The sequence below is a fragment of the Manis javanica genome, chromosome 16 (assembly GCF_040802235.1).
Source record: "Manis javanica isolate MJ-LG chromosome 16, MJ_LKY, whole genome shotgun sequence".
NCBI classification, from domain to species: domain Eukaryota; kingdom Metazoa; phylum Chordata; class Mammalia; order Pholidota; family Manidae; genus Manis; species Manis javanica.
Window position 1 is genome coordinate 71046895 of NC_133171.1, and position 12792 is coordinate 71059686.

At 45.1% G+C, this 12792-nt stretch overlaps 1 protein-coding gene across 4 annotated transcripts in view; it reads right to left on the minus strand.

The window, feature by feature from the left end:
- Positions 1–10383, minus strand: part of LOC118967922 (doublecortin domain-containing protein 2-like) — a 114586-nt gene extending 104203 nt beyond the window's left edge. For 2 of the 4 annotated variants that reach the window (XM_073224901.1, XM_073224902.1), the window contains exons 1-2: positions 9335–10383; positions 6407–6458 (exon numbers count right to left, since the gene is read on the minus strand). In XM_073224901.1, coding sequence (XP_073081002.1) covers positions 6407–6458; positions 9335–9628 — 346 coding nt within the window. In that variant the 5' untranslated portion in view covers positions 9629–10383. The remainder of the gene's footprint in view (positions 1–6406; positions 6459–9334) is intronic. The other 2 variants (XM_073224903.1, XM_073224904.1) reach the window with 2 other exon arrangements.
- Positions 10384–12792: the final 2409 nt, after the last annotated feature.

Genomic DNA, 12792 nt, shown 5'->3' on the forward strand with positions numbered 1-12792 from the left:
AGGCAAGAAGCGAAGCCAGAGGCTGGGCCTGAACGGGCATCCCAGGCCACGGTGTCTGGCGGCAAGTTCTAGGCTGCTGAACCTCGTACACAACCTACAAAGTGTGCTCCATGTTTACAAATCACAGGTGAACTTCACCACACACACGTATGTGAATGGAGTATTTGGGAGGACATCAGTGAAAGGATTTCACCCCAGAGTTGACAGGGTCTTAGACACAGCCTGTAGAACAAGACAGTCGATAACACACCTAATATTTTGGAAGCGGAAGCTCAGAAGTGAGCATGAGATAATAGTCACTGCAGGAATTCACAGACATCTTGGGAAGAAGGTGGATATTAAAAAGGGAAAGCAATAGAGTTCAAGCCAAATATCCTAATCATAGAGAAATGGATAAGGTGTTCATAACTCCAGGAAATGGAACTAATTTTTCCAGGAATTAGGTGTTTATTCTCCTCAAAAATGTCCCATTGTTCTCTGACCCATTATTGATAATAAAGTTCAAAAACTGTTTACCCCTCAATAGGAAGGCTCTTAAACTCAGAAATATACATATTCTACACAAAGATCAGTGTTCACAGAGTCAATACAGAGGTACAGATGCTGGGCAGGCTGAGTGGCAGTGACTCCATGAGGACAGGGCCATGCTGTGCGGTTCTCGGGTGGTGGCACGATGTCTGGCCCAGAGCAGGCACACAGTAAGTCCCTGTGAGTGAAAACATCCATCTAATATGGCTCCAAACTATCCTAGATGTACAATAAATGTATCACACAAAGGTTTAACCACAACTAATTTTATCCCTGAAACAAAACTTAAATAGGCAGTGACCATGACGACGTCTAAGTTATTTGAGACAAATGTGAAATGTAGAATAACCAGGCATGCATGAGGCAAACAGACATCTCCCTTAACTGTCGGTTAGGAATATTCAAAATAGCAGAGAATTATAACTACTAGCAGTCTGCTAATGCTAGAATTAGCAGGTCTCCTAGAGACTCGTGATGTGAGACCAGTCTGTTGCACATGTTAAGCCCCATCAGCCAAAGGCTACTGGGACCTGTAACAACCTTGTCCAACAGAAGCAGAGGTACTGGCTTGGCTGCAGCAAGGTGACGCCTGCTGAGAAAGAGAGAGGAGGGACATGTTGTTTGAAAGGTTTGGGTTCTCTCTGAAGGATTCCGAGGAGGGGCTAAGAGAAGCAGGTTCAGTTCTGGATTGACTGAAATTTGAAATGAGATTAGGAGAGTAAGTGGGGATTAACTAAGGCTTGTTCTGAGGTGAGGGAAGTTTAGTAAAATAAGGGAACAGCAAAGCAGGTCTGGGTCTCTGCAGGAAGAAAGCAACAATCACTGAAGAGGTGCCCTACGGCCAGTGACAGCTGCTGGGCTGGGAGAGGCATGGCTCTCTGTGAGCCCTATGCCCGACTCACGGTGGGGCTGCCTCTGCCTTCTCCATCCAAGCTGATTTTCACTCTCTGTCAGAGGCTCTTACAGAGAGTTAAGTATTAAATAATCCCCCTTAATTAAGTTGTAGAAAGGGACATTCTCAAAACCCTAATCAAGGAGAAAGAGGCCAAAAATAAAATATTCTATTATATTTAAAATCATTTTAAACTGGCTGACCCACAATTCTAACCCCTTCTGCAGTTCCTCAGACCTCCAAGCATACCTCTGGCCCAGTCCATGTGCCCTGGAAAATGGTATTTCCCATCTCCTCCCCTAGATCCTAAACTCCTGGAGAGAAAGAGCCGTGAATTATTCACCTATGTCTGGCGCCCCACCAATGCCCAGCACATCCAAAGCGCTCTGTAGCCAAGCTAACTGCTTGTCCCTTCTGTATATGCGTACCCAGGCCTGTTACCCAATCAAACAGACTTTGCACTCTAAGTAACTATTTAAGAAAGTCCTAATGAGACAGGGACCATAGATGTAGTCAGAATAGAATGAGGGCCTCTGCAGGGGGCAGGGCGGGATATTTGCAGTCAGAGCAATGTAACTACATGCAAGGAAACCCCCCCTGCTAAAACTCTTATGTTAAACATTGAGCTCTAGAATCATTCTTCAGTGAAATCAGTTAATGTTCCCCAGATAAAGAAGAGTAGCACATGTTTTATTATGCTAATCAGTTGTAACCATGTGTAAGGTTCACTATAGCATGCTAAAAGGCCCAGGCCTATGTGCTGTCTTTCCTCCTTCGGATCTGACAAAGTCATTTTGCAACTGAGCAACTAACTTAGCTGCAGACCCCGCTGTAGACAGCATAGTAAAAGGCAAGAAGCATTCCATCTTAAAGATATGATTGCATTTTAACACCCAGGAAGTTCAAGAGGCAAAATTCTTTAGCAAGTAGACAATACCTCAGCCCACCTTGGGGGCTGGGCAGGCAGCCTTTTGATATGCTCCCAGACCAAGGCACCGGTGTCCCAGAGAGAAATCAAGGCAGGAAATTCCTTACAGTTAATTTTTAATATTCAGGGTCCACTTAACAAGTCCCCACCCCTAAGTTTTTTCATGTTCTCGAAAAATCCTCAACTACCTATAAAACCCCCTAGACAATGCACTGCTACGGACTCTCTTGTTCCCTCCTGGCATGAGCCGGGAGCTCTGTCCTTTCACTTTATCTCTAAATAAAAGCCTGTACCTTGCTTTCCTACCTTGACTGTTTGTGAAGCTCCGCAAACAAGAACCCTGGCATCACTAATCTGAAGGATTCACTACACTTAATGAGATGTGGGCCTGGGGGCGATCAAAGAGATTTACCACTCAAGGTCAGAGAGGAAAAACCCAGTTAGGAGATGGCTTTGCCTCAACATGATAAAGCCAAAGGCACCTTGAAATGAGCAGCTCAACACAAACGCAACCGAATCCCAACAAATCAAATCATTCATATGTGGTCCTGGAGATGCTAAATGCATCTGTCTCTTCAGCCAGATTGCAACTCCTCGGGGAGAAGCTCTGCACATCCTGTTCATTTCTGCACTCCGGCACTCTGCCTGAGCGGGACGGTGTAGGTGCCCAATCACATGGAAGCCAAGTGGATATGGTGGGGAAACAAGGAAGACTCACGCAGTGAGAGGGCACTGCCCGCTGGTGAGGAGGAGAGGCACCCCACGAGCAGATCAGAGGTGCCCAGGGCATGAGAACAGAAGACTCCCACGGACTGTCACCACAGAGGGAGGGAGGAAGCAGGTAAGTCAACATGGAAAACAGAAGCACAGAGGAGACCTGAAAAGGGCCTGGGCGGGGAGGAGGATGGAAGCAGAGAGGCCCAGAAAGACGTACATAAGGAGACGAGTTGCCATGGTCAGAGGGCAAGACACCATCTCCACTGATGCGGGGAGGGCAGGAAGAGATGAAAACAGGTGCCCCGGCTGACTGCGGAAGGGAGGCTCGGGTGCCAGGGGCATCTGGGAGGCCTCTGCCCGGTCATCCGTGAAAACAAGACCCGGGTGTGAGGCAAGGAAGTGGAAACCACTGTGTCTGGGTTATTAACTATCTAAAAAGCATCCATGTTATATGATGGACTTCAGTGAGGTGCTCTGGGAAAAGGAAATTTGCCAGAGTCCCAGCACCCCCTGGCTGGGTTTCCTATCACGTGTAGAAACAGCCACAGCGGTGAGGACCTGATGCTACACAGTCTACACAACCCCATCGCCCTGCAAAGGTCTTTCTATAGTAACATGTACTGGGGAAAATCAGAACTGACATATTTCAAGTAATTAGGGTAACCAAATCATGTGCACTGGCTTTTATATGTAGCCCAACACTGAAAACTCAAGCAGTATGAAATGAGCTCAGATTCAAGGGAATGCCTCCTGTTTTGATGAAGATGTCATTTTAATCATCCTTCTGACTGAAGCATCTTTGAATAAATGATGTTTGTGCTACTACCACATAGAAACTTCCCCATGAGACAACTCTAAGCCCTCCAATTCTGTATTCATGTCCTAAACCCACTTCAAAATTAATTCTGTGAGGTCCAAGAATATGTTCTCTACGAAGAATAGCAGTCACCGACAGTATATAACTGAGTGTACTTCTCAGTACACTTGAACGGTGACAAGAAATCACCACCTCAGATCAAGAAACTAGCATCTGTGATTTTTCTGAGAGGCCAGTATCCACACATCTGTTCTCAAATTTTGAACATAGTCCTCTGACTTACAAACGTGTTGGAATTCTACAAGTTTGTTTGTAAATCAGTTGTGGAAAGGGAAGAGGTATTTCTCCACAGTAAAAATTACCCAGACAATAGTTAGGTTCTCAGGGCAGCCCTCCAAAACATTTTTAACTTGTGCTGTACCTAAAACAACAGCAATAATACTGTAGAACCAAAAGATAAAGAGGTATCTCTGTAGGGAAGTACATTCAGATTCCCTTTTGGGATGCCAGGAACCCAAAACTCCCCCTTTCTGGTAATGAGAGTAGGGGCTACCTTTGCTCAAAGAAGGCTTCACATGTAGTCATGGTGTGGACTTTGAGGAGGAGGGTCTCTTTGTTGAAGATCAAGGGAAGCGAATACACTTCTCATCTAGACTGGGAGGGAAAATTGGGGAGGAAAAAAGTGGGAGACATGGCTTCAGGAAGCAGGTGGGAACGGGGGCTTCGGTGGGCAAGGGAAGTGCCGAAGAGCATGGACAGGCAGTCTCCTACCACCTCCTCCCATCTCCTTGGTATCCCCAAATTTTCTCTACTTCTTTCTTTTTAATCCCCTTTGAAAGGTTTTGAGGGGAATGACTAAGAAGAAATGAAAGGCTATAGCAGGGTTTATGCAGTAACGTAAGGGAGAAGATAAGGGGAGGGAATTACCAGTAGGAAAAAAAGTGGGAGAGATGCACCCCTCTAGCCACCGCAAAGGGCCAGGTTTTTCCCTGCATTCATGTGTCCATATATCAGAACTACGTGTGGCTCCTGAGTAGGCCTCAAGTAAAGAGAAAACAATAGCTACTGCTCCAAGGTGGAATTAAAATAGCAAATTAAATTAACTGGAGTCCTTGTGAATGTTTCCTTGGTTAAAGATAACCTTAATGAGAGAAAAAAGCAATCAGAGAAACTTATTGCACACCTGTTGCACTTTGCTAGCACAATGTCTTCATCAAAAACACCAGAATCCAAAGTAAATATGTTCATATTCCTTAGGAATTTACACATCCCAAATTCTATCATAGAAAGTCAGTTTCAACCACCAACTTCAAGTAAGGTTGCCAGCTTCAAACAGTTGTGTATCCTTCAAACAAAATTGTTACCCAGAACTAATTCACCAATGCAATGTCCCTTTTCCTATTTGCTCTAGATATTAACCAGTGGTTATAATTTAGCTGAAACATAAGCGCCACCTGAAACATTCATACCTTTGCCTACATTAAGCTATAAATCTTAGCACCTTCATGAATAATCAATTTGACACACATAGAAAATAAAAAACACAAACAAGAATATCAATTATTTTAAATAGCTGGGATTAGCACCTCTTTCCACAAATTATCCAAATGAAGAATTTGACCTCACATTCTTCTAAATACTGGACAATTCTTACAGTTTTTTTCTAGAGACCTAGTTGGTCCTATTGGGCATAAACACAATGCAGGAGAGGTGAGCCGCCTCTCCAAATGAACAAAAAAGTCTTTTTTTGCCAGCCGGTTTTTCACTGGCAGAACACTCATTTGTTTATGTGGGGTCAAAATGAGGAGAAGGGAGTCTGGGCTGGTGAACACAACCCCAGTCTGGGTTAGCTACGATGTTTCCTTCCGTCTCACTGCCTCACGTCCAGTGACTGCCTTAACTTTGTTCTTGTCTATTTTTCATCCACAAACTATATGTCCTGCAGAATATCTGAAAATTCCACTAGGGATTCAGAAGCTATGTGGAATGAAGTGTTCTGAATATCCACTCCCCATCTTCCCACGTGCTCTTGGGACTGTGTTCAGGTGAGCTTCAGTGCAAGTAAAAATCGAGGTGCTGTCCTGATATCACGTGCGAATCCGACAGGCTCCTCTGCAGGCCTCAGGGGCAGGCAGGGTGAGCCTGGCTACTGTAAACACTGTGCTGTCAGAGGCAATAAATTAGGAAAGGGATTGTTTTTGGTAAAGATGGGGGTCACAGCACCCAGAATCTCTTCCCACTTGACAAGGAAAATTCCTATGGATTTCAACCAGGGCACTAGAAAATGGGGAAGTAGGAACATACTGTGTCTACTTCCTACATGTCTTAAGACACCTGCTCAGTCTCTGTCGCTGATAATGATGCAAAGAAAGGATTATCTTTGCCTCAAAACCTATAATGTCCCATTTGTATATTAAACAACTTATCTCATTATTACAATGTCATCCAAATCTCTAAGACACACCATAAGAAACACAAAAACGGCACTCATTTATTTGAACCTTCAAATAATTATTTGCATTACCTCTGAATTGACTTCCATTGGTCTTTTCTTGATTTCTCCTATGTCCAAGTAACTGGGGGAAAACAAAACAAAAAAACAGTAAGGGTTTCTTTTACTGCCTTTGAGTCAGTCATATAAATGTTTTTCAAAAGTATTAAAAAGTAAAGTAAGCCATAGTAAGCACTTAAGCCTAAAACAAAAAATCAGGAGCTAGTAATTAAAAGCAATTATGGTAGAAACTGCTTCCAGTGTCACCAAGAGCTGACACATCTGCTCTAAACTTCAATGACCCTAAAATCATAGAAATACATAATTCTATTGGGGAACATTTCCCGCCCCCCCCCCAATGGTTAACACCTACTATATGGTATTTCTACTTCTTATGTCAATTTGGAAGTAAGGAGTGGTTTGTGCGTAAAGATACTTAACAGCTCCATTAATCACAGGCTTTAGGTCAAAGTCCTGAGTACCTGTATTAGAATAACAACTGTGAAAGGCTGGGAGATCTTTTTCCCTATGAGAGCACTTTAATGATACAGAAATGCAGAAATGCTCAGCCATATGGGATGGTTTAGGCATCAGTTCAGCTGAGCCAGATGGGGTGAACTAGTTAACCTCTGGAGACCCCTATTATTCCATCATTAATTGCTACAGATGTTAACTAGTGATCGTTCTTTAGCTATAGTATAAGCACAACCGGAAAACGTTATACTTCTGTCAACTTCAACCTGCAAATCCATCACTGTGATCCAGTTCCACTGTGCTTCATACACAGAAGGTGCTACATAAATGTTTTAATATAAAAAATAAGTATAAATCTAGCACTTAATTATGACCATGAATAGAATGGTCTCTAGAATTCTCTGCTATAAAATAAAGGTTTAATAGCTACCTGTGGTTTAATTGTGGTTTCAAAACTATTAGAAAAAGGCTGAGCAAAGGAAATTGAAGAAATTGATCGTTTTCATTTGAAAAATATTTTTCACCATTGCCATCTTCCCCAACAACATTTAGGTTCTAAAGGACATGGATTACCCTCAGTATCTTTTGGGCTTTCTTTTGTTTTTGCCAGTTGCTTCATCTGTTACATCGTGAAACTAAACAACTGCTAAGCTCAGATACATTCAGCACTTAAATCTTCATGACTTTCATCATTATAACCGTAATACTACTACTTTACCACAAATAAACTGTTCATCTGTCAGCGTGGAAAACTAACCATGGAAACTGTTATAACAAACTTAATTTTCTGTGTGTGAGAATTCAAAGCAAAAATAGCCATGCAAATCTCCCATACATAAGGAGTGATTTCAAGTGTACTTTCTGTTTGGTTTGGAACCGTACCTGTTTTTTTCTTTCAATTGATAGTGCCAAATAAAAGAGAAAACGAATTCCTAAACAGAGTGAGCCTACAATTTTGGAGCCATTAATAGTCTCTGAAGCAGGTTTCCATTCCCATGAAATTGCTTTATATGAAAATTAGTCAATAAAAAAATCAATAAAGCAAATGATGAAAGGAACCGGACACAGAGATGCTTTCCATTCACATAACATTTTGGTGTTTATAGAACACGTTCACATCCATACCATTTACGTTCTACAGCACTGTGAGGCAGGAATTTCTGTATTAAGAAACTAACTAGCTGAGTCAAGTGCTGGTGCAAGGATAGGGAGATAACAAACATTGCTGCTTTAAGAAAGTTTCAAGTCTCTTGGTTTTCAGTTTTCAGTTCTAAGTTTCTCCGAAGTACACCTTCTCATTTAGTTCCTTTCTAAAATTAGAGAACTCACACTAAAGGAAGTTTAAGGGAAGGGAAAAATAAATCCAAATACAGCCTTCAACTCCCACAAAAGGAATGTTTGGTGTAGCAAAAGGCAAGACGAATAGAACTCAGCTTAAATTTAAGAAAGGAAGGGTGTGACGGGCTTTAGTGATATTCGGAAAAAAATTTTCTACGCAGTTAAAATCGGAATTCACAGGCATAGATTTCATGGTGAAGATATTTTTTGCTATCCTGAAGCCCAAGCTGAGTTTTAATTAAACTTTTATATTCAAAACCATGGAATACTGAGTTACCACGGGATCCAGCAATTCTCTCCTAAGTATATACCCAAGAGAAATGAAAAGCTACAGACAGGTGCTCACAGCAGCATTATTCGCAACGGCCGAGAAGAAGCAGGCCAGGCACCCACCGACTGGAAGCGGTACGTCCGCAGGGGCACGATTAGCAGTGAAGGCGGAGCACTGAGCCCCCTGCTACCCCACGGACCCGGCTTGGGAAACGCTACGCTAAGTGGAAGAAGCCCCACACGTTGTAGGATTCCACGCCGGCCAGTGTCCAGCACTCAGATGCATGCACCGCGGGCGAGCGGTCAGCAGGGGCGGGAGAAGGGGAAGTGGGAGGCACCGCGTCCTTTTGGGGGATGAACGTTGTCCTGCTAGCCTACGGTGCTGGCTGCACAGCTCTGTGAATACACTGAAACCACTGAGATGGGTGAGGTTCTATCATGGGAAACACACCTGGGTAAAGCTGCAAAACAACCCTGCGGAGTATTAAATTCCACCTGTCCTACCGCCCCCGTCCAGAAGTATCTCCGACTGAGCTCCCCTAACTTCCGCGGGCTGCAGCTGAACTGCTGCTTTGCACCCTAGGTCACCAGGGGCGAGCACCCCGCTGCCGCCCGACGGAATCCCGTCTGTTCTCCTCAGCGCCCGCGGCGGCCTGCGCGCTCACGGGGCCCGCGGTCCGCGCGCCTCCGAGCGTCACCCGGAGGATGCCGGGCCTCCGAGGCGCTTCAGCCGTCAGGCCGGGTCCGCGCGCGGGGCGGCCGGGAAGGGGCGGAGAAGGCCGCGCAGCCGGGCCACCGCCGTCCCGCGGGGTCCCGTCCCCGCTGCCGGTCGCCAGGCCCTCCGCCGAGCGCGCCCTGGGCGGCGGCGCCCGCCCTCACCTGTGCTTCTTGAAGGCCTCCCGGCCCCCAGCCACGTAGCTGGCTGGCCCCGCTCTGGACCTGCTCCAGCCTCCGGACGCGGTGCCCGGCCCGCGGGGTGTAGAGGTTCCGCACGGGCCCGAAGGGCGCCCGGACGCCGCGCGTCGCCTCCCGCAGCAGGGCGTCGAAGCTGCAGCCCTTCTCACGGAGCACCACGCGGCGCCCGGCGAAGAACGGGTTCCCGTTGCGGTACACCAGCACGCCGTTCACGGCCGGCTGCGCCTGCAGGCTGGGTCTGGCGCGGGCGCCGCTCATCCTCCCTGCGGACCGCGGCCGTCTCCTGCACCGACCTGCGAAGCCAGCCCCCGGGAGAAGCGGGGCAACGGCCGCAGCCACGGAGACCGGCCTGCAGGGCCCGCCCTTCCCGGCTTCGCCCGCGCAGCCAATCAGCGCTCTGGGCGCGGCGGGGAGCCGGGGTAGCCGCCGTCGGCGCGCGGGGCTCAAAGCGCGGGGGCGGGGGGCGCTGCGCTCGGGCGGGCGCCCGCCAAGGGTAAACCGGGAGAAGCGCTAGATTCACACGTTACGCTTGCGTCAGTGTTTCCAGACCTTGATTCCTTTCCCTCTGGCTCCCCGAATTAAAGCAATGAAGATCTGGCTGGAATTGCCCAGTTTATGCTCTGCGGAAAGATCACAGCCTAACGAACAGACGGGGCAGCCGAGCGTCAGGGCCCCTCGCCCGCCCCGAGCCCTGCTCTGCGGGCTCCGCCAGCGGGCCGGTTCTCTGGGCTTTGCCCGCCCCGGCCGGGACCAGCGGCGAGGAGGCTGGGGGGCCTCGGAGCGCTGCTGGGCGGAGGGGGGCCCGAGAAGGTCGGGGAGACGCGGAGAGCTCGGGCGGCACGCTTCGCTCTTTCCTCTGACGGGCACAGGCGAAAATTCCCTCCTGGTTCCCGGTGATTCCAGGACTGGCTTCATCACCACGTGCACCCGTCTGAAGGACATTGCGATCTGGGGCAGAGACATTTTTATTAAGTTTACTTACTAATTCATCAGTGCCTTGAAATGTAAGTTTGCAAAAGATCAAAGAGAAGAGACTAATACAGAGGGAAGAGAGAGGTGGGAAATTTTGGGAGTTCGTTGTGCAGAGCACACAGGCCAAGGGCATGGATGGGGAAAGAACTGTAGCAAATACGCCACCCCGTAGTTGAGCCAGAATACCTGTTTTGCAGGGTGGAAGGCAGAAAATCAAGCCATCCCCACACCACCCAACTCCCTTGCCTCCTGGCCGGGCCCAATACAAAATGATAAGGTGTGGCTCCTTGCTCAGAAATTAAAGAGCTTACTTAGTAAAAATATTTGTTCTATACAGTCCCACATATCTAAGGAGTTAAGAGCTAATACAAAGCACAGTTTCCTACCTTAGCTGATTTATTGCCATTTAGAGTGTGAGATGAGTAATCACAATTTCCTAAAATAACAAACATTGAACCTTCTTTTGTTTTTGTATTGCTTCCTGTCATAAACTCCAAAGAAACCTATAGCTACTTATCTTTAAATTCTACGTGAACCAAACATTACATTTCTCTAGCTTACTATTTACTTTCTCTGAAAAACATATGATTTCATGTTAAGAGATTTGATATCAGTGAGAAACTTTGCAGTTCACTAGGGTGTGATCTGCAAGCCTAACAGCAAAATTGCAAGTGCAGAGGCCGAGAGAAGGGGCGCTGGGAGAATTCACCCAGGGAGCTGCTGTTCAGTCTGCACTACCAGAGGGAATATGATCTTGCCTGGATCTTCCAGCACTCAGTTTCATGATAAAGGCAGGCATTTAATAAATATTTGTTAAGTGGATTAATCTGAGAGTGGGTGGTACAGACATGAGGGAGGAAGGAACAAGGGAGGCACCTATAGGACTGAATGATGTTCCCAGCATTGTGTTAGATACTGTGGGATACATGTGTGGTTTGCTAAATGTCCTGAATTACCCTCCTTCTAAAACAATAAAAAATGCTGGATTAAAAAACGTTTAAATCTTTTCTTTTTAAACACATTGCCAATTTCACAAGAATGAAAAGAATTCAGAAAAGTCGAAAGATGAGTAAAAACAGAAATCTTGGGAGGTAAGTAAGCCCAGAAATGAACTTTAACCTAAATATACGTGCTGATGCCCTGGTGACCTAGAACTGTTGTGCTAATAGCTAAGAGGTGGGTGTAGGGCATCCCCCAGACAGCAGGCTAGGAGGAATACCCGGGTGAATCTGGAACCTCAGAGTTACGCCATAGATGTAACAGCAAACAAGAACTGACCCTCTTCACAGAGCAAGGACAGCAGGGAGACATGCTTATTTTAATTTGTGCTAAAAGCAAAAATGGAAGGGAGGGATTAGGGAATTTCCCCCTGATAATGCCTAATCACACAGTTCACTCCCAGGTAGCCACTGAACCTAATAACTCAATAGATAATATATCTACTAGACAACCTAATAACCCAATAGATCTTCTGAATCTAAAAAAAAATGTAAAGCAGAGGATTAAATTTACAGTAATCTGGCTTGGAAATTCTCTCAGATGACAAATCCTATCTGGGGGAACATAACTTCTACTCAGTCTATAAATAATTTCGGCAGATAATGTTCCAAGGAACATGGACTCACAGTCAAAAACCATAAAACTTACAAGAAAACAGGCCGTGAATGAGAGCCTGAACACACAATAGAGAAAAGGATCTCAAAGATTTAAGATACTGAAATTACACAGAACATAAAATAATTACATGTAGTATGTTTAAAGAAATAAAATGATTGAAAATATGAGTAAGGAACAATAGATTTTAAAAATGAACAAATTAAAATATATATACAAGATAGGATGTCTAGAAATGAAAAACATAATAATTTAAAAACTCCATGGAGAAGCTAAATAGCAGATTATTCACATCCACAGACAGTTACTGAACTAGAAAACATATTCGAAAAAGTTATACAGCACAGCCAGATGAACAAATAAAAAATATCAAAGAAAGTTTGGAGGCTAAAGTAAGACTACCATATCTCTAATCAAACTCCCAGAAGGAGAAATAGATATAACAGAGCAGAGGCGTTATTTGAAGAGTTTTCTAGAATTGTTGAAAAGTACGAGTCCTCATATTCAGTCAATGAACTTATAGCAGGAGAAAATCAAAGAATCACCACCTGCATACATTGAAGTGAATCTGCCATTAAAATATACAAAAAGATGATCCTAAAAGCAGCTAGTGGGAAAGAACAAATTATCTACAAAGGAAAGACAATTAGATTAATGGCAGATTTCTCAAAAGCAACAATAAAAATTAGAAGACATTAGAATAAGATCTTCAACGTGTTGAGAAAACAATTGTAAATGTGGAATTTGAACCTAGAAGAATGTTCTTTCTCAAGAATTAGTGCAAATTAAGAACATTTGCCAACAATAGCAATCCACTAAAGAAAGTTCTCAAGAAC